This window comes from Dicentrarchus labrax, unplaced genomic scaffold (assembly GCF_905237075.1).
Source record: "Dicentrarchus labrax unplaced genomic scaffold, dlabrax2021, whole genome shotgun sequence".
Lineage (NCBI taxonomy): Eukaryota > Metazoa > Chordata > Actinopteri > Moronidae > Dicentrarchus > Dicentrarchus labrax.
The window spans coordinates 20,437,359-20,464,204 of record NW_026136714.1 but is presented as its reverse complement, the minus strand read 5'-3'; the positions used below and the strand labels follow the sequence as shown (position 1 = coordinate 20,464,204).

General features: G+C 40.9%; 2 protein-coding genes across 3 annotated transcripts in view; both read right to left on the bottom strand.

The window, feature by feature from the left end:
- prkg2 (protein kinase cGMP-dependent 2) overlaps positions 1 to 6,824 on the bottom strand; it is a 28,398-nt gene extending 21,574 nt beyond the window's left edge. The window contains exons 1-3 of the mRNA XM_051422884.1: positions 6,702 to 6,824; positions 5,241 to 5,772; positions 623 to 789 (exon numbers count right to left, since the gene is read on the bottom strand). Coding sequence (XP_051278844.1) covers positions 623 to 789; positions 5,241 to 5,764 — 691 coding nt within the window. The 5' untranslated portion in view covers positions 5,765 to 5,772; positions 6,702 to 6,824. The remainder of the gene's footprint in view (positions 1 to 622; positions 790 to 5,240; positions 5,773 to 6,701) is intronic.
- Positions 6,825 to 11,417: 4,593 nt separating this feature from the next.
- rasgef1ba (RasGEF domain family, member 1Ba) overlaps positions 11,418 to 26,846 on the bottom strand; it is a 120,364-nt gene continuing 104,935 nt past the window's right edge. For both annotated transcript variants that reach the window (XM_051422886.1, XM_051422887.1), the window contains 10 exons: positions 26,446 to 26,661; positions 25,390 to 25,464; positions 24,246 to 24,341; positions 23,677 to 23,779; positions 21,240 to 21,319; positions 19,745 to 19,840; positions 16,871 to 16,966; positions 16,183 to 16,306; positions 15,040 to 15,112; positions 11,418 to 13,076 (listed from right to left, as the gene is read on the bottom strand). In XM_051422886.1, the coding sequence (XP_051278846.1) occupies positions 13,052 to 13,076; positions 15,040 to 15,112; positions 16,183 to 16,306; positions 16,871 to 16,966; positions 19,745 to 19,840; positions 21,240 to 21,319; positions 23,677 to 23,779; positions 24,246 to 24,341; positions 25,390 to 25,464; positions 26,446 to 26,661 (984 nt within the window). In that variant the 3' untranslated portion in view covers positions 11,418 to 13,051. The remainder of the gene's footprint in view (positions 13,077 to 15,039; positions 15,113 to 16,182; positions 16,307 to 16,870; positions 16,967 to 19,744; positions 19,841 to 21,239; positions 21,320 to 23,676; positions 23,780 to 24,245; positions 24,342 to 25,389; positions 25,465 to 26,445; positions 26,662 to 26,846) is intronic.

Sequence of the window (26,846 nt, the reverse complement as noted above, 5' to 3'; positions counted from 1 at the left end):
AGTACATCATGATATATTCGCTCTAGCATTTTGATGCATTTTCTCGATATACCAATTTTTCCACCTCCACCAAATCTACTGGAAACCCACACTTAATGTGTTAAACATTTTTGCAAACCATGTTTTCTATTTAATTTCTGTGAGAAAAGTAAGTGTTCAGTGTAAACAGAACTCTGTGAATAAACCCAGATACAAGTTAAGTGAATGCATTTGCAGTCTCAATTGAGAAAAACTGTAAAAATGTGCCCAGAGTCTTAAAGCACTTGTTATTTCCCATGATGTTCTACCCATGATGTGCTTATTTTGTCCCTTTAGAGCAGGGGTGGCCAAAGGAGAGCCGACGGTCTGCAGGTTTTCGTTCTCCATCCACTGATTAACACTCAAGTAGAGATGAAGTACTCGTCAGTGAAATCACCTGCTGAGGCTGCAGACTGTTGGCTTCCTCACTAAACATAAGCACCTTCCACATGTTGCTTCTACTTCTTATTGGGCATTACATGTCATGTGATGTTTGACCAGTACGGTCTTCAGTAATCTGAGGTGTATCAGCCTCTGCTGGAATCAGACAGAAAAAGCTCATTTCCAAACGAAGCAGAAGATGATCAGATAGGACCGAACCTACCTGCTAGGACAAACAGATGGTTCCCAGGCTCTCCCTGCTTGATGACGTACTCTCCCTGCTGGTAAGTGCGCTCATACATACACTCCACCATGTCTTTGATCTGCTGCAGCTCCAGCCTTTTCAGGTACTGGTTCTTGTTCAGGGCATCTGTCAGCAGCTTCTTTACACTGTTCACAGACAATAAGAGAGTGAGAGGAAGAAATGGGACTTCTGCTGTGAAAATAAGTGGTGTATTTAAATGTTGCTCATGGTGTAAGATCATAATAGATCACAATTTGTTTTGTGCTGTTTGTGCATGTTTTTATAAGTGGAAACTGAAGAAATAAATAAAGATCCTTTGGGCAGTATAAAACTCAGGACAGGCAGAGGTAGTAGTAGGTAGTAGGAAGTAACAAAATATTTAACCGACTGTACTTGAAGTGCAGTTTATAGGTACTGCAGCTCTAATGTTTCCATGTAGTTACACTTTTGTTTAGAATACGTTTACTATTAACTACAGATGTAGTTCCTCGTTACTTTGCAGATTCAGATTTTGCATTCAATATGAGATCAACTAAATATGGATCAGCTTCAAATAATTTACTAATCAATATCTTTTTTTTTTTAAGCACAAATGCCAAAAAAGTAACACTTCCAGCTTTTTTATTTGTTCAAATCTGTCTGTTGTCTTAGTCTTCCATGTTTTTCATTTTAATTGTAACTGATTTTTGTTCCCCACTATTTTCTGATATTTCAGATCAAACGATTCATCAGTTCATAAAGAAATTAATCAACAGATCAATCTAAAACAATCATTCATTGCCACCCTCCCTTGCCTTTTTTATTCTGTCGGGCGGAAGAACAGGTTCTTCCATCCTTCATCAGTCTTTTCTTTCTTTACTTTATTTCCTGTCTTTTTGTTTTTTCTTTGTCTTTCTTTCCATTTTCCTGACCATACTTACATTAAAATTTTTTGCCTCCTTCCCTCTCCATTTATTTATTTCCTTGTACTTGTTTATGTTAACTGAGATAAAACTTCAAAACATTTACTAACAATGGAGTACTTTTTTCCATTCTAGTTTTACTACTTCCTTAAGTAAAGGATACTTTTAAGTCCTTCTTCCATTGCTGCTTGCAGCTATGTGGTACGTTCCTGAGCCACCGGGACGCCCACGTCCACATTACTCACCACGTTTTTAGTCTGCGTGATAAATATTTTGTCTCCTGTGAGGAGATGACTATTTGAAGCCTCTGGACTCCTTCCGACAATGAATCAAGTGAAACAGCAAAAACATAAAATCATCGTGAGCTGTCAAAGTTCACCGTTGTGCATTTTAACAGCTGCAGCGAGGGGCCGTAAGAAGAAGACATCACTTCCTTTGGAGAGTTGTAAACTGAAAAGGTTAAGAGCCACGGTTGAATGCAAACTATAGATCATGAGACCCAGTCGCTGCTCAGAGAGGCGAGTGGTGCAGGTGGTGGGTGGTCTGTTTATCCACCTTATCATGTGTGATAAATTATCACTTTGGGCTTCATAAAGCGAGGGCAGATGACATCCAGTCCTTTATTTTTCAACCCACATCCTTTCCTCCCACCTAGCTGTGTCATTACTCTGCAACATGTTACACTGTCATTCACAGAAGATGAGTATTCTGTTTCAAAGGGCCAGTCTGCAGGAGGGTACCAGCCTGCCTCATTTACATTAGTTTTGGTTATATAATACATGCTGAGCTTATTAGCAGCATATGTTTTAAACATGAGGATCAGGTTGAGAGACTCTGCATGCTCGCATTTATTCGCTGCAGAGCGCTGTATTCATGTTGTACAATATGAAGAACACTTACTGTGACAAAAGGCAATTTGGCTTTCATGTTGGAAAATCTAACAAGACTTACTGCTCTCATTAAATAAGCTTTTGTGTTGTTTCTTGTCTCGCTGAGCTTGTGTGCACAGTAAATGATATGACATAACAGGAGGTCACACATTTGGATTTGATCATAATGATCTCGCTCTACAGCTTGTCAGATGGCCAAAACAAATGTAAAACATGACTCTCTTCCTTTGCCTGGTTGAGTTAAAATGACAAATAAGCTCAGCACTTATTGTGTTTGCACTCATTTGAGATGTAAAAGAGCAAAAGTGGCTGATGGCCCAATCAGAGGAGAGAGGAGCTGAAGAGATGAGGGCAGCATGTTTTGACTGGACTGCAGAGTATTAAAGGTAAATCAAAAAGACATGATGTCATGTTTGTGTCCTGCCTGGATTCTTACTTTTTTGGGGGGATTTTGAACCTTGTCAGTGACAGCTGAATCTAAACTCAAACCAAAGCAGTGTGGACAATTTTCATTACGCTTTTTGTTAGGTTGAGGGTGTACAAATAGAGGGTGTCACATGTTGTGCAGATTATGAAGCCCTTTGAGACAAATTTGTAATTTTGGGCTGTTAAAATTATTGATTTGAGGGTTTTTTTAGAGCTGATAAAGCTTTATGGACTGACAACATCAAACATCTTAACAACAAACAGCAAGTCTAGCTGTCTTTGCCTCTAGATATGCTCAGACCTCTGAATGTACAGTATACGGCCACACCTTTCACACTTATGTCACGTGATGACACATGAAAGCTTCAAAAAGTCATAAAGTGGACCAACCTCCAACACCAACTTTTTGAACACTTGAAAGAATGACTCCTTTTGCTTTATTGGTTGAAAAGCAGTACTGAGTAAAGCAGAATGAAACAGACAGGAAAGATTAAAGGGATGCTTTGATATATTGGGAAATAAGCTTATTTGCTTTCTGGCTAAGAGTGGTGAGAAGATTGAGCTACAGCCAGCAGAAGGTTAGTTTAGCTTAGCCCAAAGACTGAAAACAAGTGGAAACTGCTAGCCTGGCTCTGTCAAAAGGTAATAAATTCACCTTCTAGCACATCTAATTACCACGGTATATCTTGTTTGTTTTTACCTGTACAAAAACCAAAGTATAAATATGGCAGTTTACTGTTTTATTGGGGGGTTACACATCAGATTATGTCTTGGCCGTAACCAGTAACTTCCTGGAATCACCGCTGGTTGCTTGGCAAACTGCTGAGCCAATATGGGGCAGATATGAGAGTGGTATTAAGTACAGTCTCAAAATGTATTGAGTTTCCTGATTTTTGTCAGGTTTTTAGAGTAGTCTCTATATCTATCTCAATATAACTCCAAATTAAATATAGGTATTAGAGAAGGACAGGACACCTGCAAGTCACCTGCTGGAGGTCTTAGCATCCCACACACAGTAGTTCAGCAGTATTACAGGCAGAAGATCACGGAGCAATCCTGTTTCAGTGTCAGCTCTGTAAACGTCGCCGGCTCACAGCCATTGGGCAGCTTACACAAGTTGAGTGCTCTGATGGTTTGCAATTCTTGCTCCCTGAGTCCTTACTTGTTGCCATGTTTGAGCATCTTTTGTCAATCTAAATTACGCTTAATATCTTTTTTTTTTTTAGGCTTGAAGCCTTAATATCCCCACGAGGCAGCATTCTGAGATCAACTTACTCTCTTAATTTGATATACTTCCTGGTGGGGTGGGACATACTGTAACACTGACGGCTAGCATAAATCAATGAAATAACAGTTGAGAGAAAGGTAATTGTTTTTTATAGGAGAGGCGGAGCTCCTCCTTTATTCGAAAGAAATGTTATACCTGTTGGAACAGAGATACTTTTTGAAGGAAATAAATGACAGAATCAATACCATTGTGTGCATTTAACCATTAGTTGTAAATAGGGATATAATAACCAAAACTGGAAAAGCCATTTTTTGTTTCAAGCGAGTAGCAAATCTTCACTACACGGCCAAAAGTATGTAGACACAAAATATTAAACCTATATGTTTTCATGGAATACCTTTATCCAAAACCATCGGCTTTATTCTGCTGCTAACAACCTCAACTGTTCCGGTTTTAGGCTTTCCAGCAGTTTAGCATCAGTGAAGCCCAACATATTGGGTGACAAGGTCTGGCTCACAGTTGGCGTTCTGGTTCATCCCAGCAGTGTTGGAGGGGGTTGAGGTCAGGGCTCTGTGCAGGCCAGTCAGGTTAGGTTCTTCCACACCAAACTGGTAAAACCATTTTTTCATGGAGTTGGCTTTGTGCACATTGTCATATCGAAACAGGAAATGGCCAACTGTTCTTACAAAGTTGGAAGCGTAATAATGGCTAAAATATTATTATATACTGTGACATTAAGATTTCTTCATAGTTTAGCCCAAGCCTTAATGAAAAGGAATGTCCACATACTTTTGACCAAATAGTGTATGTCACTTATTTGAGCCAGTAAACTATTTAAATGGAAATTCTTCTTCACAATGATTATATATCAAATATTGTTTATCTATTTTGTCTTTATCGGTCCTGTCTTAAAGTCACTGACCAGCAGCTCAGAAATCTTGGACTGAATGGTGTTTTTTTTTACGAATCTTTATGATTTTCGCCACATCATCACACAGAAATCACTAAACTCTCCTTGTCCTTCGTGCTCCTCCACTTGGCTGAGATGGATTGAGCCTGAGGGTATCATGAACCTTTTAACTGATTCCTGTCTGGCCTTATTTTCATCTTCTTTTTGTGCTTTTGAACCTCCCTGAAAACAAACCTCTCACCTTGCATCCTTCGGCACCCTTGCCTTCTCAAAGGAGAACTTTGGCAGGCTGCTGGAGTCGTAGGTCCTGGATGTGGGCTCAGCAGACACTCCAGCTTTGGCCCCTTTCCTTCTATTGAGGGTTTCCTTGATGCGAACACTGAGGTTGGGGCTGCTTTTGCCACCAGTTTTGATGGAAGGGGGCCTCGATGCCAGACATACCGCGGCCCCACTCTGGTTCTTCATCACGTCCTGCAGCTTGTTGAGCTGGATGCACTTGTTCTGCAGCTCCTCGCTCAGCTCGGCCAGAGCTCTTGTCTGTTTGGCTAGCTGCTCCTGGAGACCTTTGATCTGCTGCTCTTTGGCACAAAGCTCCTCGTCTCTCCTCTTACCCTCTCGCTCCAGCTCGTCCACTCGGGCCCTCAGAGAGTCCAGGGACGAGTTTTTGAACCCACCACCGTTATCTTTGTGCGCTCTGCAGTTGGCAGCAGCACAGGGGCCGTCTGTGTGTTTGTAACGCTTCGATTTCATCGAACCGTTCCCCATCTTATCACCTGAGGAGACGAGAGACGTTCCAAGTCAATATTTGCTGAAGTCATTGAAACGTTATCAAAGAGAAGCGAGCTTTTCCAGCAGTACAGTGACATTTAGCACGAAAAGGTCTGTTTGAGGAAGCTGGGAGTGAGGTTTCAAACAAAAGAGCTGAGGAGAGAAAACTGGAGAAAGATGGAAAGCGAAAGGAAAGAGAGCAAATCAGTATATAATGGCCAATGAGTGTGTCTCCTCCATTTATTATTCAGAAGGCAGGAAGTATTACATTACATCAACAGTCACTCCCTATCTGCGAGCAATGAAAGAAGAGCTGCTCAGTAAGCTTGTAAAAGAGGGAAAATCTATCAAAATGACTAACAATATGATTGAACTCTATGAAGCGAACTTTAAAGCATGTCTCTGTCCCCATAGTAAGAGTGGACATGGGAGAAAATGTCAGAGAACAATCTTGTTTTTGTTGTTTGGGACTGCCGCCCACTCACACATACAGTAGACTTCATTCATGACATTCCTGCTGGGATACAGTGAGTGGATGTAAGATCATCACATTCTCCCAACATTATTCTGAAAATCCAAAATACTTACTTACATTTATAAACCTATTTAGAGAGATTACTGAAGAAAGTGCCCTCATTTTCTCCCTTTGTTTTAAAGCTTCAACTCTGACTGGCAGATCGAAGGTTTCCAGAAATCAGACGCTGGCATACAAGTGAGGACTTCCCATATTATAACAATATAACCCACCATTTTATTTATTCATTGTCTTGCGTGAAGGTAATTAAAAACTCTCTCGGTTAAGTTTACTTATTATAAAACATCTCCTCAGAGGATCGTGCACCTGCAACTTCCGATGCCTCGTCATTCTCCTCCAGAGATGTGAGTGATAAATAAATCCGTGTTGAGTTCACAGTAAATCTCAGTAAGTACTCACCTGATCAGTTTCCACAGCTTTCAAACAAACCAGGGAGCCGATTTAAAAGAAGAAATATTGTGTTTGCACATTCGAGCATCCGTAGAGAAACAGTCCATCAACAGCGCCGCTCGCATCCTCTCCTGCCTCTGTCTCTCGCTCTCCCCCACGCGCGCTCTTTTTCCACCTCGGCCGTGCGCGTTCTCGCGTGCGCGGCAACCAGTATGATTGGCAGGTCAGGTCAGGTGTGAGCGACGTAGGCCTTGTTTTTATTTATTTTTTATTTATATAAGAATTATGTGTTTGTGTATTTGGGTAAAGTCAGCTCAAAAAGTGTATTGGTTGTGATAATGAGGCTAAAAATAAGTGTTTTAAGTTACTGATGCTGACACCTTTAACATTAAATGAAATTGAAAACATAATAATTATGTTGTTAACCTTTGAACCAACCAGGGAAACCAGAAATCTGATTAATAAAATCACCAATAGCAAGTACACTCATATTAAAGGTTTCATCCCAAACGGGACCTTAAAACCACCCAGGAGCTTTCTCAAAATATAGAAATAACTCGTCATTACATTAAAAAGACAGGCTCGTCAATAAAAAGATCACTGTTAAAAAAAGGAGGGAAAAAACACAGAATAAGTTCAAAATGGTATGTGTATATGGTTCATTCATATATGGTATGTTTTCATTCATGTTTTTGTGTCTCAGGAGAGGAGAGGAGCAATAAACATCACACTGGTAACAAAAAGTATAGCACTTCACACATCCACACATGTAGGTTGTACAGAAAAAGTGCTATTTGAGATGGCATCAACAGGCCCACTTAGCTATGAATCATGCCTCATGCCCTTAGTTTATTAGTTTGTCAAAAGAAGCATCTCAATAGAAATCTAAATAAATCCATACCCTGCATCAGGGAGCTTCCTTTAAAGTTTGGGTATGTAACTTTGACCAATGAAAAGTTAAATTGATAAAAAAAAATGGAACGCAACCTTGTTCACTACTATGACCAGTAGCTTATCGTGGCTAATGTTAGCTAACATTAAACTTTTGGATGGATGATGCCATATAACCAACATTACACTAATGTGTAAGATTTAGGCAGAAATGGAATATAATTTCAATAATAATTGTTATATTTGTTACCTTTTTAGAATGAGCCGTTATTACCTTCTCTCGGGAAGGGAGGATGCAACTACAACTACACTGCTAGACGCCACTAAATCCTACACACTGGTCCTTTTAATGACTCTTCTGTACGATTAGGCTCTGTTTTAGCATTGATCATTATCCTGTAACTGTAACTTGTGGCCACAATTGATGGTGCTTAGCTAAATTTACATGGGCTCACTTTAAAGCTGCTTTGTTTTTGGGGGTGCACTTGGGGCCGGTGGAACAACATGAAAACACGACATCTGGCGCACAAATGACATGGTTACACATTCAGCAGACACGCAGCAACATTATGATTCATTTGGAGTTCTGTTTCTGGCCACTCAGGCCTACAAGTCTAATAGTCTCTCTCCTTTTGGCTCCAGTTTGATCTGCACCAACTATGGTATAAGCAAAAAAATCTGGATCTTAGCTGCTAGATGTTCCACTTCCTTCACCAGCTAGTTGCTATCTTTGTCTGTCTGCTGTTTGGTGCAGGGCAGGTAGCGTACAGGTTCATCAGAGTTGTTTGCTCAGCTGTCTGCTGCTGCTGCTGCTGGGAAGAGAGCGGTGAGGGTGAGCCAGAGCAGTAAAGTTGTGGGCTGAGCTGAAAGATGCTAAAATGCTACGTAGACCTGAGGGAAACGTTTTGCTGATAACTCACTGTGGGGACACTGACACCTTTCACACTACTTGTAGTCTTTATATAGAAGTATTCGTTAGAACAGCTGGAAAAAAAGACAAGCGATTCAATCAAAGAGAGAGGGTGGAAGACAATTAAGTGCAATACTCAATATATTTTCTTTAATTTGATCATTGTCTCCTCTTGCTCTCCATGTTGTCATGTGATGCATTTTACTCTTTGTACAAGCTAAGGTCTGCAACCCAAAGCTGCTGGCTTTCAGATTCAGAAATGATTAATTGGTTTTCCCAGTGTGTTGTTGTCTCTGACACTGCCTGAGTAGCCTGGCCTGCAGCACATTTTATTGACAGGGACAGAACAATAATGGCAGGTAGCCAAACCTGATTCATCTGCAGCACTCAGACCACAGCAAACTAATCCAGGTCAGTGACCCATCCCAACCTGAACCTGAGAGGAAATCTGAGAGGTTGGCAAATGATCAGAGGGCATATATTGAATGAGCGAAACATGCTTACAATAAAGGCATTTATCTGACTCTATAATGTAATATAGGGCTTCAGTAACTTGCTTAAGGGCACTAAATGTTAACTCTAACTGTCCTATTACAGTGTGTGTTAATTGTTTTGAATGCCAGGCTTTAGTTTGAGTTTTTAAATGTGATTATGTAGGCCTAAGTGTGAGGCGCTGGTACGTTGGCACCACTACTTCCCATGTCACATGATGACAACAACTGATTTTCCCTGCTGGGGATCAATAAAGGTTTTATCTTTTCTCATGACATTCTTGATCAGTAATGTTTGGGACGATGATGTGATAACATCATAGTGTATGTTGTCATTTTGTGCAGACCATAGAATAGTAAAACATGATGTATTGCACTGCATGATGTTTATAAGCGTCATATCACGTTTTCATTTCATCATGTTTTTTCACACTGGAGTAAGGCAGGATATTGTTACTATGCACATATTTGAACAGTGTGGTCTAATATATTATTTGAACCCCAATGCATTGCACTTTAAACACCTCTGTGTGTCAGTTGTGGATGCTATTGAATATAACGCAATTTTTAATAATATCATTGTTTGAACTACTGACATGATGGTGTGGAAAACCATAAATTGTGAAAAAAATATATCTTAAATGTGATAATAGATGTTGAGACAAAGAGTCACAGCAACTACAATAGCAACAACTAAACTAGTAGAAATAATTAATTATGATGATGCCGTCTTCTTCTCATGCAGCTGTCAACCACAGCGTGATCGCAGGATGGTAAGTGTGATGTGATCGTGACTGCACATATGAATCATATCTCTGCTAGAAAATGGGTTCTTTTCATAAGTAATGAGTTTTAAAGGCTATTCATCTACATTTTTTAGCTCATATCTTGGTGTGTTGTTGTAAGTGGCAGAAGTGTAATTCAGCAGCTCACACTGTCAGTTGCATTAACTGTATTTGGTCACTTGGGGGAGCCAGATTTGTGTGTTTGTTTTCTACCTCCATCCATTCAAGTCCAACATCAGCAGAAAACATGATCACATTACTTCAGTCTTTCCTCAGCGTCCTCCTCAAATATTGATCATAAAGTTTATGTTTCTTCTTACACAGCATTTTATTATACACCTTCATATATTTCTGTTTTACTTCCAAGAAAGTTCTGTACCTTCCAATATTTATAGATTTTTCTTTTTTTTTTTTTGGAATAGGGGAACAGAACTTCTTTCAAGTCTTTACTAGATTTGTTTTCAATCTATTAAAGGTCCAGTGTGTAATATTAGTGTATTAAAGTGTATCAAAATTAGCTGTTTTTAACTACAGAGGGAGTGGGTCCTCTTCCACAGAGGCCACCATATTGATTGGTCCACACTGGATCCAGATTTTTAATGCCCCTTACAGACTTTCTGTTATACGTTTCTTTTCATGCAGTCTGTTATAACGGGTGTTATAAACTGCCAATAGCCAATCTGTGACGCCTCATACCAAAGGGACCCCAGCAGTTTACCTGGTGAGTCTACTTTTCTCTGCATGAAGTCCTCATCACAGTGTTGCTCTCAACCATTTGATATATTACTTAAGTTTCTACAACTGATACCAGAATTTATCTGGGCAGACAAAACAAATATACACTGTGTCAGCTGAGGGAGTTTAGTGTCTGTGACAAAAGTGGAAAGTTGGCTTAATAACAGCACCCGGAACAGAGGGTCAGAACCTTTCATGATGTTAGACATTTATGAAGCTGTGTTGCTTTGTCCGTTCAGATCAGAGTGGATCAAAAACACATGCTGAATGGTAATAACTTTGCTTTTATCATTTATTTTCATTAAAAACAAATGTATGCATCACTTACTGTGAGAAGCTAGAGCCAGTAGTATCCAGTATAACATAGACCAAAACAGGCAAGGCTTCTAAATCAATTTACTATGAAAAAGTCATCATATAAAGCCTTCAAAGGTACTTAATCATTTTCTTAATTTTGTTACAGTAGCCACCTCGATCCCCAGTTTCTCCTCCCAGTTTATTTTTTATTTTTATTGAGCTGCGTTCAGTGTCAGTCCACTGTGTAGTGTCTTTTTATATTGACCCTTTTCCCAAATATAAAACACAAATTTACTCTTTCTTCCTGATAAATATTTGTATGTGTACACTGAGAATCTAACGATTCATAATCTGAACGGAAATGTATTAACTATTCAATCCTTTTCTTTAGTTTAATCTGTAACCAATACTTCAAAATTTCCTGAAAGGAACTTAAAGCATATTTGACTGAACAATAAGTACAAGTAATCAAACATATAATTGCTTTCTGTCATATTCAGCAGTATAAAGCTTCAAAAAGCTAGTAAGTGAAATAATGAGCTTTTTTTTCCCCTCAGGCATGCTGTGTTCCCACTTGACAAGAAAACAAAAACATTTAACAGACCCAGTCAGTTCATATTTTTTAAACATTTTATTAACTCTCTTTTAAACACTACTAATTCATTTATAAACGGTTCTGTTATTCCATTTTAACAGTCCAAATACAAATGAATGAACACAGGGAGGAAAAAAAGAAACAGTATGTACAATAAACCACAACAGCGCTCAGTGTTGAGGGAGGAGCAAAGCAAGGCAAAGCAGATATCAGTCAAAAGTATTTAACTTCATGCTCTGAGCTAGTACCTTGAAAAAAGTGTTTCATACAAACTTGTATAAAAAATAATAAAGGACTACTTAAGCATGTCATGTACCTAGTACAAAATTAAATAACAATAAAATAATAGTACATATTGGCATGAGGACATAATGTGACTACACAAATAGATTTATAAATAAAACATATGGTGGAAACTTTACTTTTTAATATGAAAAAATAAAAACATAAACAGGATATTATTAAGCATATCTAGGGTTTAAACAGAAATCCTCCGTTCACATTATTCAACCACATGAAATCCATTCACTTTTCTGACTGAACCACCAGGGGGCAGCACAACCACACTCGTTTTCTACATCAGAGCAGGAACAAAAGGGGAAAGTATGAATAGTAGCCCTCTGCTGCTGAGCACATAAGCCAGCCTGTGGGCTATTTTAAACACTGATTATCAGGAACAACAGGAAACACACTATCATCACACCTTCCATTTAAGCTCACTGCTAAAAGGCCCCGGTATGCTTCACATGAAGTGCTTGTCAGGGCATCCAAAAGCATCTCAAACCCGCAATTCCGACGCAGTATGGTTGAACAGCATCTGAAACCCTCTTTGGTTGAAGCTTACTGACACCCTAATGCATCCGAAGCATACCGAGGGCCTGATGTGTCAAAGATAAACGAGAAGGAAGTGTTGCTTCCTGCTGAAGAAAATCACCAAACTTTATACAACACAAACAAACAAGAAAACTCAGTTACTCTTAATCTTTAAATTGCAACCAGTGCATTTTTTTCTTACACATAACAATTAACAAAACCTTTAGAAAACATGACGTGAGAGATACTCAGGTATTGTACAAAAGGAAGTAAACCAACCAAACAAACAAAAGCAAATAATAGCTAGCATAATGATGAACAGTGTTGCGGGAAAGGTTTGAATCCTCCGTACGAAGAATGCTGGCTTATGGAACCAGCGACAGTAGCGTTTCTGTTGAGTTAGCCAACCAGCAGCTAACTTTGTAGCTTCAGTGGAAAAGAACTTGTTGAAAACTAGTGTGGGGGGGGCAACAACCCCAACGACTCCATTAACGCTCACAGAAGGTTTATCAGGGTGAACTGCTTAGGACAAGAACAAGCACCTTGGCTTTTACTGAGGGTTTGTAGCATTCCTTTTTTTTTTTCAAAAAGACTACAAAGTCATACAAAGAGATGAAAAAAAAACCAGCTGTCCTGAAATATACAGCACAAAGAGCAAGAGGGTAAGGAAAAGCAGAGCTTAATAGAAATCTGAAGCTGGGGGAACACAAAAGATCCTCGCCAGCCAAAGTAGAGATTGTCATTTCCCTTCCAGCACGGGGATACTTTGTTTGGACAACAGCGGCGTCTACAGGGCACGGCGCGCTTGTCAGGTTTGTCATCATTCTGGTTTCTTCAGAACTTTAGACCCTGCTTAGCAGAGTGGATCTGTGGAGAGAAGACAGAAGCATGTTAACGTCAGAAGATAATCCTCTGATGTGTCACATTAGATAGAAATGACTTATTTGTTTTAAGAGTTCTTAACATGCAAGGCTTGGTAATATATAATCAGTTTTCCTGCTCAGCAATATGTAAAAAAAAACCTGAACAGATCTCAGTGTAATTTTTCAGTTCTAAACTGATTTTAAAAAGCAGAATGTTAGTCGCAGCAACAGTTTGCGTGTTGTGGGTTTCTAGGGGTGATGTGTGTAGAGAGACAGTCTGCAGAGCCGAGCAGCACGTTCTGCTGACGCCGCTCGGCTACAATAAAGTGACAGATCGTGTCGCAGTGGAGGCGAGGCTCGGGGGGGATGCAGATAGGGTTGGCAGGCGATCAGGAAACGTGACCACACACACAAACCAGAGTGGATTCACCCTGGCTGGGTTTAACCCAACGCCCACGGGGCTCTGGGTCCAAAACCTGCTCTCACCTCTGACCCTTGCCAGCAGATCTGATTCATATGTCTACATATGAATGCTTGGGTGTGGGGGCGTGTGTGTGTGTGTGTGTGTGTGTGTGTGTGGTCAGTTCTTGGCAACCTGCAGCATGACTGTCAGCTCTGAATCATTTGTTCACTGGCCATAAATACTAGCTTTATATTTTCCATGTGTTTCTATGTTTTGGGTTCCTTGTAAGAGTATGTCTTCTGTAAACTTCTGAAAACTGTAGGTCACCTGTGTTTGGATGAGTTTAACACATATGAGGATACATTTTTCCTTACTCGTACTTTTACGATTCATTCATTTATATATTTTAGACATATAGGGAGCAGGAGAATTCTACAACAAGCTGGCAAACATACAGCCCTGATTAGTTAACTGTTGAGCTTCTGTCCAATTATCACTTTCAGCTCTGCTTTGGTCTCCATCAACTCAAACATGACTGAATATATTTTTAAGTTATACAACTTTCTGCAGGTGGCGATCTTGTCTTTGTTTGGCAAAGATGGCTACTGCTAGGCACCCTTACTACTGGGGCTTTTCTTCCATTTCTGCCAAATAAATCTTTAATGTTAAATGCATAGCTTCTTATGCAAGAGAATCTTTCTTAAGAAAAAAGCTGCCAGACACCGAGAGGTTAGAAACATAAAACTTTCACTGGCAAGAGTACTGTTGGCCCTCTAATCAAGATGGGAATCACGTTTAGTAGTTAAAAATGTGAGGATTTTTTACACAGCTGGACTGTATTCTTTTTATTTGTTGTTTGTAGTTTTTAATTGTTACTCATCATCTGTATTTACATTAGCACCTTTTCACTTACAGCAAGTACGCACAGTTTTAAACCTATTTCACTTTTATTCCATTGACTTAATCTTTTCATGGAAGTGATGCCCCAGACAGATCTCATGATTGCTGGACGACCCATTTTGTCACTGCGGAAAAACCCAATGTCCCTGAATCAGTTTGTGTCAATTATACTTGAGCGTGTGATGCTGAAGCAAGAGGAAATATCCCTCTGTCAGCTCTCTGGGGCTCTCTTCAATGAGTTAGAGCCGACTGAACAAAGACTATTTTCTCTCATCCATCTTCTCACGTACACACAAACGTCAAGAGTGCTGTGTGATAAGGGGGGTTCGGTGTGTGTGCGTAATAGGATGTAATTGTGTGAAAATGACTGATGTCCTTTACGTGTGTCTATGCAAGTGATGGTGTGACAAAGAAGAATGATGGACACCTGTGTGTGTGTGTGTGTGTGTGTGTGTGTGTGTGTGTGTGTGTGTGTGTGTGTGTGTGTGTGTGTGTGTTTAATGCATTTATTGAATAGCGTGCAGGTCAGCATCAGTGTGTGACCTACATCCCCCTGGGTCTGCATGGTCAGTGGGGAGGCAGGAGGCAACGTGGGGTGACAGCCGTGATTGAAAGACTAAAACCCTGAGGGTGAGTGTGCGTGTGTGGGGGGGTTCATACACACCTCAGAGACTTCCATCTGTCCTTCTCCATGTTATTCTCAGGACCTTCGCTCTCATAGGATGCCAGATACAACGCTGCAATAAGAAAATCAAAGAAACATTATCTTTTCTGAAGTTATTTCTTGAAGACTTGACATCCACCTTGAAAAACTGATCGCTGGGATGAACTGACTGATCTTATTGGCCCGTCTGATTTCCTTGACTTACAGTTAAGGATCTTAATATTCATGACCCTGGCTCAATAGTAGAGGTGTAACGATCCATTGAACTGGATTGACTTATCTATTTAATGATTTTTTTTTTTTTCAAACAGATTTTGGATGGGATGGGTCAAATAAACCTGCTTCCCCTTGCACACTCTGATTCTCTGTCTATGCACAAATTGCTTCACAGGAGGATGTTCACTATCACCCACGGGTGATAGTGTTGGCTGTAGAAGAGCCGATTGGTCAGTTCAGTCGGTGCACTTCAGTGTCAGGAGGATTTCACAGACCTCCCTGTCTCTCTCTGATAAGACGACGATAAGCCAGCTACACACGACTTTGATGTGGATTAAAAGGAGACCGAGACTATCAGTAGCTGCTCGAGTATGAGAGTTGATAACAAGGTGTATGTGGATTTGAGGCTTAGTAGGAAACAAAAATCATTCGGTCTGTGGTCTACTATAGCTTATCAAGGACAATGAACATAGAGTGCATCACTGTGTTTTCTGCAGTTATTCATTTACATCCAAGATTTACACCTACACTCCATTACTGACTGTAATCACCTATTTGGTTATAATTTGGTATGAAGTAAACCGATTTCTGATTTCTTTAGTAACAGCAATGTTTTATTCAATAATGTGTTGCTGTCACTGTAGTAAAACACATGATTCAAGTAAATGCAAATTATGTCTGACATGTGGGTGGAAAAAGTCAAATAATATTTGATTTTGGACACCTGACCAGAAATCATATGTTGACCATAATTGCAGTTCAGGATACTGATGTTAAATTAATACTATTTAGCATACAGACATTAGTGTGGTATCAATGTGAACTAACACTTGGCCAGAAAGCGTATTTTGCTAAATGTAACCATTTAAGTCTTGGATTAATTATGCACAAAGGTCCTATAATCCATTCATTCATTTATAAGCGTACCATCTTCCGTGAACGCTGGAGCTGTCAGCAGGTACTGCAGAATCTTGCGATCCTTCTCAAACGGACATTCCACTTTCTTCCAGGTCATGAACTTACTCACTTGTTTGGCGAGTTCCCAGAATTTCTGAAATAAAACCAAAGACAGACGATACAGGTTCATATTCAGAAGGAATCTAAGGGTCTATACTACACAGTCTATGCACAGTTGGCTATTACTACTTTACTCCATGCTCCAAATATTACTGTCACACTGCCTTTGAGCAAGGTATGTAACCTTGCAGGGCTCCACTGAAGCTGCCCAAGTGACCTAACATAACACTGTGATTATAGTAGCTTTTCTGAAGTGTTAATGTGTTCAAATGTACTGGATAGATACCCAAGATAGAATGAATCCTAAAAATAGTGTCTGATTCAGTGTAGCTGTGGAAGTGGAAATACTTATGAGTCTTTGGTCACTGGTCAGTAGGTTTGTTCCATGGAAACGAAGCTGTATTTTACACACTCAAGACTGACTTCTTCATTCTCTAACACTCTTTAGGGAAGTGGAAATAAATAGCATCCGTTGCCATGTGTAGTAAATATAGTGACACTGTTTTCTGACACAGAGAAGTCAGCTGTGGGAAAAAAGTAAATCTGGTGTAATCGGTTGCTGAGGAAACTCCCCTGGGGAATTTTAAATTCGGTTTACCTCAAAGTTGACATGCCCGTTCTGCAGCCTGTTGGCACAGCCCTCATTGAGGAAGTAGATGTCTTTTATGAGCAGGCTGAAGAAAGGGATGACAATCTGCAAGACAACAGAAAGTGAAAGGGATTTAATTTCACTGAGAAGATGCGAAGGGGGATTTCCACATGACTCAAAGGTGTGTGGTCTTTATAAACATGGATTCAAAAGAAAAAGGATTACAATAGACAAAGAGGATCTCTTGTTCATTCAACAGACCCTCTTCTGTTCTGATCATAAACACATCTTCATCATAAGAAACCCGGTAACGTTCCATTCTTACAGGCCTGTAGCAACGTGTATGAATGCAACTTTTAATAACCTTAAAACAAAATTTCTCTGACCAAAAATGGAGAAGTGAAATTAGAATATATTTTCCAGAGAAGAAGCATTCCCCTTTAAAGCCCTGTAAATAATTCATCGCCACCCTCAAAATGATTGATTCAGGTCACTGCGTGTCCGGGCACTAACATAGATGTTGATGGAAAGCAAGGTGTGGAAGAAGCACCAGACTCCATTCAAATAACAGTCAATTTTACATTGGCGGGGACTTTTCTCTCTTCTCAGAAAATTGGCTGGCTGGTTAAACCTGGCATTTATCAGATGCCATGGCTGATAAACAAACACCACTTTTGTTCCTGTGTGTCGAGAGACTGCTGCAATCTGGCACAGTGACCTAAAAAAAAAGAAAACTCTTTCCTGACAGTCCCACACATCCCCACCCAATATTATCAAACATTCATGATGGTGGAGCTTTTAAGAGATGAAATACCAGAGGGGGTAGCAGCAATTTATCAAATGCACATTTTTATTGCATTCTGTGTTTTATTTAACCAAAGTCATTTTGATTGTATCAGAGGTTGCACTTGAATAAACCCCACACACCCTTTCCTAATTATGTCTCTTCACAAGATAGTCGTTTTGTCGAGCCAGTGAATCCATCTGATTTCTCTTGGCTGATTTGTATTGTAAGCTTGTTTGTGTGAAATTGTGCCTCCTCACCATCCTTCGACAAAATCTGAGTGCGGCTGACAACTAGTTAACTTGATGTCAGTGAAGTCAGGGAGTCTGCACACAGTGTACTCTGAGGGCTCTGTAAGAGCAGGATGTTTACAAGGACATGCTCGTATGCCCAATCCGGAGACTGTTGTCATGCATGCACACGTCTGTACACACATGTTCTGCTTTTAGAGGAAAAAAAGGTGCCCAAGAGGAACAGAGAGGAAGTCTATTTCACAGCTGGACACATCTGGGATGTTGAGGGTCTGGAAGCACATCGTGTGATGTAACTGGGTGTGAACTGGAATATTTTCTACATTCTTCTTTGTTGCTGTACAACCCAACATGTGATATACCAAGTCTGCCTTAGATCAGCTGTTTGGCATTTTGTTTAAATGTTATTTCACACAAAATAATCAACACAGCAACAACTGTCGGAAGATTGTGTGTCCTCACAGCAGAGAACAGAACTACAGCAAAACTGAATCCAAATGAAGCATGAATGCTGGCTTTGTTGACCCTCTGACAAAGTCAACAGCACTGTGGATGCCTAGAGGAGATCATAAACAACCCCCCCACCCCTCCTTATAAAGGAGAGGCCACAAGGGCAAGAACATACCAGACTTCTTGGGAACTTTCCGTTTCATGACCCCGACCTCTTGTCCGGGTATGTTTGCATTCCTGAGTTCCGAAAAAACATCCCGCACAAACCTCAGGGAGCCAGATACATATTGACAGTACACTCTGTCTCCATGAAAAAAACACATTATTCAACATGTGATGTACGAGGAGAGACTAACCACTAACGTCTGACAGCCCACGAGCTCTGCGCTGGTTCAGATTCAGGGAGGGTAACTCAAGAAGCAGCAGAGAACACTATGTGATCTGGCAGGCAACTGTTTTTTCTCTTTCTTCCTTTGTTGAGGAAAACACAACACGTTTGATGAGGAGGAAACCAAGACCCTCCTCATATCTTGACCCACTTATAAGTCAACCTCTGTGTCCCTCCTCTGGGCTATGCGGTTATGCAACCGCTGTCCTCCGTCCAAGTCCGCTGCGCTTGTGTTTACGGCTGCTGATGTTGTAAGCACAATGGGAACGCTGCTCCCAGACGATAACAAGGCATAAGGAATGACAGCGCTATGGTTCGTTATTCTGCTTTGCCTTCCCCTCCCTCAAGTTCCATGTCGCAGCACATGATGTGAAAAAGCGGTGTGATAAGCATCTCAAGTTTTTACATAACTGTAATCAGCACAAAGGATCTCTGCTGCAACATGCGTCACCAACACTTTGTCCAGGGTGGTCCAGCGGTCAGAGTGCTTGTTCTGATACTGAAAGGTCACTTTTGGTTCATCTAGCAGCTGTCAAGTGGTCTTTTGCAAGATGTGGACGTTAGCTCAGCAAAATGTATGAAATGTAAACCAAAGTCTGGAGTGCAGATGTTCAAAAGTGGGGATTTTATAAACCGCAGCTACTGGATGTGTTTGTACAAAAGAAATGTTTGTTGACTTTTTGGTAAGTTGGACTTCATTAACTGTCATTGACCTGACTAGACTCAGACTTTCTCCAAAACGTGATTTCCCAGCGGTGGAGGTTTTGCTAGAATTTCAATCTCTATTTAACAAGCTGCACATTAAATGTCAGCATGTAAATTTAATTTGCACTCCTCAGTCCTGCCCAGCGTGTTGCATTCAGATGGGAGCTGAGCTACCCGTGAACCAAATAAAAAAGTTGAGATTATATTCAAATGTTTAAAATTCAGAAAATATCATCTTCTATGATGATTCTACCAAAAGAGGCCATGCAGCTCAATCATACAATCATTGTGTGCTGAGGCCTCACCTTTTCTCTGCTGCTGTTGGCAGTGATCGATCTCTGTGTGGCTCCTCTCAGCGCAGTTCTGTAGTTGTAGAAATTGCTGGAAGGATCCATCTGGTGCTATAGAAAAAAAAAAACATACAGTGTCAATCAAAATGACCATCAAGCACATTAACTTCAAGATTCACGTCAAATAAGGCTCAGAGGGACAACACAGGAGGGTAAAAGAAATCAAAAGAGTAAAGAATGACAAAAGAATGACAAACAGAAGGAGAAAGATGGAGTTAAATCCGGTGAGACATGAAGGGAACCTAAAGAACTGAGTCTTTGAAAGCTTCAGACTCGTCTCAACTTCAGATCTCCTCTTTCAAAGGGCCGACTGAAGGCCTGTTGGGCTCAGAGTGTCTTTCCTGCAGTATCTGGGGTTTCCTCAGGTACCACAGGGAGGGGAGGGGTCTGCGTGTAATTTCTACCCCAGTTACACCTCAGCATCTGGGCAGGAGCCTGCTGCATTCCCTTTGCCTCCACCCGCTTTCAACCCCATGGATCCGTCAGTTCCATGTTGGGTGTTAGATTTGCTTGTTTGTTGCCATTTCTAAAGTCTTACTCTGGACTTTGCTTGAGGAACACATCTCCAGATGACTGCTACTCTGTTTTGTTTCCTTTTGTAACCATTACATTTAAATAAAAAGTCAGACATTTTGTGCAAGAATTATTAATTATATTACTCTTTTGCTTTTACCTGTATTTTTTGGCTACATATGAGAGTTAGGGTTAGACACCAATTTAGGACTGCTATACTGTGATTGATATTTTACAAGCAACCAATGCTATTTCTGTTTTTTTTTTTTTTTTTTTCTTTTGGGGCTTTAATTGTTTTTATGATGGCGACAGCTGAAGACAGACAAGAAAGGGGGGCAGAGAGAGGGGATGACACGCAGCAAAGAGCCGCAGGTCAGACTCGAACCCTGGGCTGCTGCAGCAAGGACTCAGCCTCGGTACATGGGTCGCCAGCTCTACCCACTGAGCTAACCGGGCGCCCTCCAATGCTATTTCAACAACAATATAAATGTTGTTAAATGTTCAGTTATGCAAGATCTGTGTGAGGCTCTGCTCTCCCACTCAGATCCATGTTTGCAAGAGCTTTTAGCACGACTGTGTTTATCTGTCTTTGTCATTACACTTAACCCAACATTTCACTGACAAAAAGAAGCTCCCCCACACGCCCACAGCACGGTTAGTCATCAGTGTCGAACACAACAAAATCGCAGAGCTGCTAATATGTGTGGGCATACGGGAAGAGTCCGACAATTAAAACTGAAGAGAAGACAACACAGAAAACTGCAGATTTTGTGTAGCAGATCTGTGTTTTTATTTGGCAGAGGGATTATATCCATAAATTTTAACAAACTTTTAACCTTGTGTCTTTTTAGTTCCGTCAGCACTGCATCCACATTTGGACATCTGAGGTTCACAGCTGCACATGACTTCAAATCTCAAACTTTTCAGGCAAACTTACTTCCAAGATGTCGAACTTGGCCGTTTTGACTTTACTCCAGGTCTTCTTGAGCCGAGACACGGGACTCATGTTCATCCCAGCTGCAAGATGGACACAACAGAAAAGAATACAATGAGAGAGATATCACACATCCAAGAAAACACCCAAACGTGATCGCATTAACACATGGCATTTTCCCATACAGCCAGACAGACGCCCACCCCCCCTCCACCCATCCTACCACGACAGGAATCCTTTAACACCCCCCTCTACCTCCCCTTTTCTTTCTTTCTACTGTTGTCTCTTCTGATGCAGCGAGGCAAAAGGCCGTAGCAACAATGGAGTTAACACACGCCTCGTTTCCCCTCCCAGAGCTCTGCTTCCCATATGGTAATGCTCTGTGTGTATGTGTATGTGTGCCTGGTGCAGGTTCAGGCACCGACGGTCACTATCAGAGCAGCAGGACAACACAAAACAACCCTTGAGTAAACAAAGGAACTGCACAGAGAGAAATATAAAACTCTAAACTGACTAAATCTAATTTTCTTCCTGAACTCGCTCCGCTTCCCAAGAGACTGTTTGAGTTTAACATGACACAGCCAGCCTGAAATGAATGAAAGTCCGACCACAGTGGCATGTGACAGAGTGTGTGAGAACGTGTCTCGCCTAGGAAACGGCTCCATCTACTCACAAAGACACCAGTGTGTATGTAAGGACAGGTGTTGGCTGTGGTAGTTGCCCCACTGGGACACGCTCTCCCCTTTATGAGAACATTAATATATTGTTGATGTCTTCTCCTTTTCAGCAACGACACAATGTCGCAAGAGCAAAGAGACACTGACAGAGCATTATTCCATCTTTAAAGGGCCAGTTCAGCCAAATTACTTGCACGTCCAAAAGAAAAAAAAACATATTGCCTTACCTAATTCTATTACTTCTAGTGGTCTAACCCACACATTTCACTAATATCTTGCTGCTGGGCTCTCGCTTGCAGATGCAAATGTATCTTTCACAATCATTTGTGAAACTTGACACTGCCACTATTTGTGGTCTGTGAGTAAGTAACGCTTGCAAACAGCCTCAAATGAAAACTGATCTTTTCTATTTTCTAAACAGTTCTTACTGTCTTTGGGTCCCTATTGGATCAGATCTGCTCATAGTCAGATATCTCTAAACCTGGAAAATAAAACCCAAATCTTCCAGGCTAGGTACAACTAAAGGTAAATAAGAAAATTTGCTTTTGGAATTTGGGTGAACTAACCCTTTAATTACGTCACTAACACACTGTCTAACCCTGGTGGTACCCTAGAGATGAGGCTGGTGGAGAAGGGATTTGCCTATGGCGTTCTTTCTCCCTCTCCCTCTCTCAGGGGAGAAAGAAGGAGAACAGCTGGCACTCCAATATCCTCCACTCTACCCCTTCATCATCCCATCCTCTCTCCCTGCCCACCCCTCCTCCCTTGTGTGCTCACACTCTCTCTGGTCAGTGCTGACCATCTGCCTGGATGGTTTGTTCTGAGTCCTCTTCCAGCTGCCCCCCACCCACCCCGCCTGCCTTTCTGCTCTGGACACACATATCCTCCCTCCCTCCCTCCCTTCCTCCCTCCCTCAGGCCTGTGAGGATGACCAGATGCCCTCTCCTCTAAACACTGGGCCATCTCTGGGATCCCTGGAGGCTGTTGGTTGAACTTCCAGCGAGGTCTCTAAACTGTCTGAGGTGCTTTAGGGCTCTGTGTGCGTCTTAATTATTTCTAATACTTATGTAATAGTAGTTTTGCTTAGACTAATGTCATATTTTTAGAAACACATTTACACACAATCATGCCAGGCATACATCATTTCTCAAATATGAATTTTATACCTACGTTAAATATAAATAATAAATCTGCAGCTACTGTATGGATGTGTGTCTTTCTGCAGGTGAAAAACTTTGTTTCTCTCCTCTGACCAAATTCTATTGAGACAATTATCTGCATGGACCAATGCTTCTTTCCCTCTGCTGCAGAGTCTAACGGATGTCATTAGACTGAAGTAAATTACATAAGCTGGAAATGAACTGGGACAAAGTCATGAGAGGTTACTGCTACGGGGGGAGGTTACATGGCTGCACAAAATTCTCACTGAACGACAAATTGCATTTACTACGCTGATCCGATCCACTGACCAAAAGAAAAAGCTATCTGTGCAGGAATACAGATCGGAGGGAACGAGTGCAGAGTCTCAGAGATGAGACATGACATTTTAAAAATTTGACACCCATTGGTACATATAATTTCTTGGCTGTTGAATATTATCTTAAACTGTTTACTTATGGATCAATGACATTTTGGAAGACTTAATCATTTGAGTTTATTAGAAACAAAGACTTTCGGTAACTACTTTTTCATCAAAAAGTAAGTTCTGGAAAGAATCCCTTCAATTGTTTTCTCAGTGGAAAAGAAACAGAACACCAACTCACATATGATGGCCATGAGGGAATTAAAGTTGCCAATGTTGAAGCATTCGCGTGCCACGTCGATGAAGAACTCAATGACTCGAGCTCGATGCTTCTTCTTCACAGGCTGTTAACAAAATGGAGAACATAAAAAAAACTGCATTAGCCCTCAGGACATACTACACTTTTGTAAATGTGTTCGTTGAGAATCTTTTGGGAAGCACTTTACTTTTTGCATTGTACTCTGATATCCTATTTAGTAATGACATATTCAAATATAATAATAACAGTAATTTCTTGCAACGGGTAGTGGTGCCTCATGCAAACTATTGGGTAATCAACTAGTAATTCAAGTCATATATAAAACAAAAAATGGCTAACATTTGTTGTTTTGAGTTTCTCTAATGGGAGAATTTGCTATTTTTCTCTTTGGGTTTCAGACTTAATCATAATTAGTGACTATAATTAGTGATTGAAAGAAGATTTATAGCTTATGAGAATAATCACTGAATGCAGCCAAATCTTCTTTTGCTCCTGTACAGCACTCAGGGTTCTTATTTCAGTGTGAACTTGGCCTCATGTTCATTACTCACCATGCAGATTTCTGTAGCCACCAGATAACTGAGTCTGTTGAACCATTCAACATAAGCTTCCAGGTTGCTGGCCTTCTTGTGATCACTGAAGCAACTCTGAAACAACAACATCAGACTTTCAATTAGCATTTAAGCTAATTGCAAAGCAAGAAATAGTGCTGCACTGGAAAAAAAGCTGATATTTGCTGTTTTTCATTGATGCATCACTGAGCATAAAAAATAACTCTTGGCTAAGTGGACCTGTGTATCACGCTCAACTTCACTCTGCTTCTATAAGCACAATAGTGGCCAATGTTATTCACATTATGCATGCTGGTCCTTTGTGTGGAGTCCTCTTGATCTAATTCCACACATTCCTTTGGCCTTACGCCATTCGCCCCCATGTAGTATTTCCCGCCAGTGGACAAGTCGGATATTAACATGCAAACACACACACACAAACGCACAGAGTTATTCCTGTCTTTTCAAAGTGGCTCATTGGGGGTACGAGGCAGGCTAGCCTAAGGCACAAAGGCAGCCTTAACCCCCTCATCACCTCGCTTCAAAAAAGGGGCTGTTGCCTAGCAGCCGAACGCCAGACAAGAGAACCCACCGACCCATCAACACACCGACACACACACCGACACACACACACACACACACCGACACACACACACACACACCGACACACACACACACACACACACACACACACACACACACACACACACACCGACACACACACACACACACACACACACACACACACCGACACACACACACACACACACCCCTTCCCAAAACAAACCCTTGGCAGCAGTGGTTGCTAGGAGATGAGGTGCATGCATGCCCATCCTATCCAGACACTGGGATGATTTGAGGAAATTGTTGGTGAGGTGTGTCTGAGTGTGTGTGTGCGAGGGGCGGATATTTGGTCTGCTGCAACAGTCTAGAAATCACCTGCCCTCACTTTGACCTGTGTGGCGGCCAGTCTGTTGTGTAAACTTATCATCCATCTGGAGGAGAAACTAGGTCGTCTCACTTGTAACCCACTCCAGACTGAGATGATTCACGTCAGGATTTCAGCCAAAAAAAGATTGCATAACCACTGTATACACTTCGCTTATCTGGCGATTTATTTTTACAAAAGGAATGCAGACGTTACCCTATCGTTGTCCAGAGGGTCCTTCTGGACGAAGGCCTGGACAAATTCTTCAGGTCCGATGTAACTCAGTCTCTCCTGAGAAGGAAAGAAAAGAAAAAAAAAATCAACTTCCCGATTCCACCTTTAGTTCGGTGAATGTTGCTGCAAGAGTTTGCATCACCCTCAAAATCAGCACTTTAAAATGGCATTTGGGGAATCCTTACAGGTTCTTATAGATGTGGCCATAAAAGGGAATTGTGAGAGTGTATGGTTTGAAACACAAATAAATCTCTTTAAAATGAAAAATTTAATTCATAAGCCATAAATAAAAATATCAGTACCAGTCTTACCCTTCCTAGTAGCTTCCAGTGGCTAAATGTAAGCCAATGCTATCAAACTTTAGAGGAATATTCTTATTTAACTGACATCACAGAGTCATTTTCTGACTTTATCCTTTATGTCTATCTATTTATTTGTATATCTCAGCATTTACCATTATTCCTTAGTTGTCGTGGGGTTTGCACTTTCCTTTTGGATCTGGGAAACCCTTAAGCAACCTTTTTTTTTTTTTTTTTTTTTTTAAATGGTAAACTGACTACAACTATATCCAATGAATATAAAGCGGTGGTCAAACACTGCTGTTTAAAATCAATGCTGTGGTAGGTCGGACATGGGAGGAGCTGTGGCATTCGGTTCACCTCGACCACCACACTGATTTCTAATCCATCATACATGTCAGCTCTCCCTCCCTCTCACGTTCTCCTCTCCAGTATCGATTTAGTCTTATTCTCTTTGGCTCATGTGCCGATATGAGTACAAGTCATTGGCAGGATTCCTGATTGTTCTTTGGAAGATAACACTTACATCTCAATTTGGTTTGACATGTCACAGCAAATGATTGATATTTTATGATTTAAACAGATTTTTAAGACCAGACAGATGAAAATTAGCCCTCTCGCTCATTTACAGGTTTCTGTAGATCAATGGGCACTGTCCTTGACAAAAAAAAGGACATATATTATAGATCCCAATAAGAAATAAACCAAAATATATAGATGACATCTGCATTGTTCTCACCAGTTCTATGTGTGTGAGCTGTTGGGCGACAGTGAATGGGTCGTTGCAGATGGACAGCATGTCTCTCTGGATGGCTGCCTGGGGCTTTGCCTTTAGAGCAGTCAGTCGCTCGGACGCCGTGGCATTGATCTTGACCAGTGCTTCCTCGTACTGGCTAAGCACCGTCAACCTCCTGATCAGGCCCTGGCTCATCTGGCCGACCGCCTTCCTGTAAACCTGATGGATTGACGGGGGAAGGAAAGAGCAAGGGGAGGGGAGGGATGGAAAGAGGTGAAAAAAGAGAATAAATTAGTTATAACTGAACTTTTAGGAGCTTCAAATGAGTTTTATTTAATTCTGCTATATATTCTGTTGACATCACTTGGGAATCCAACATATTCTTCACCTGCAGAAGGGGTTGA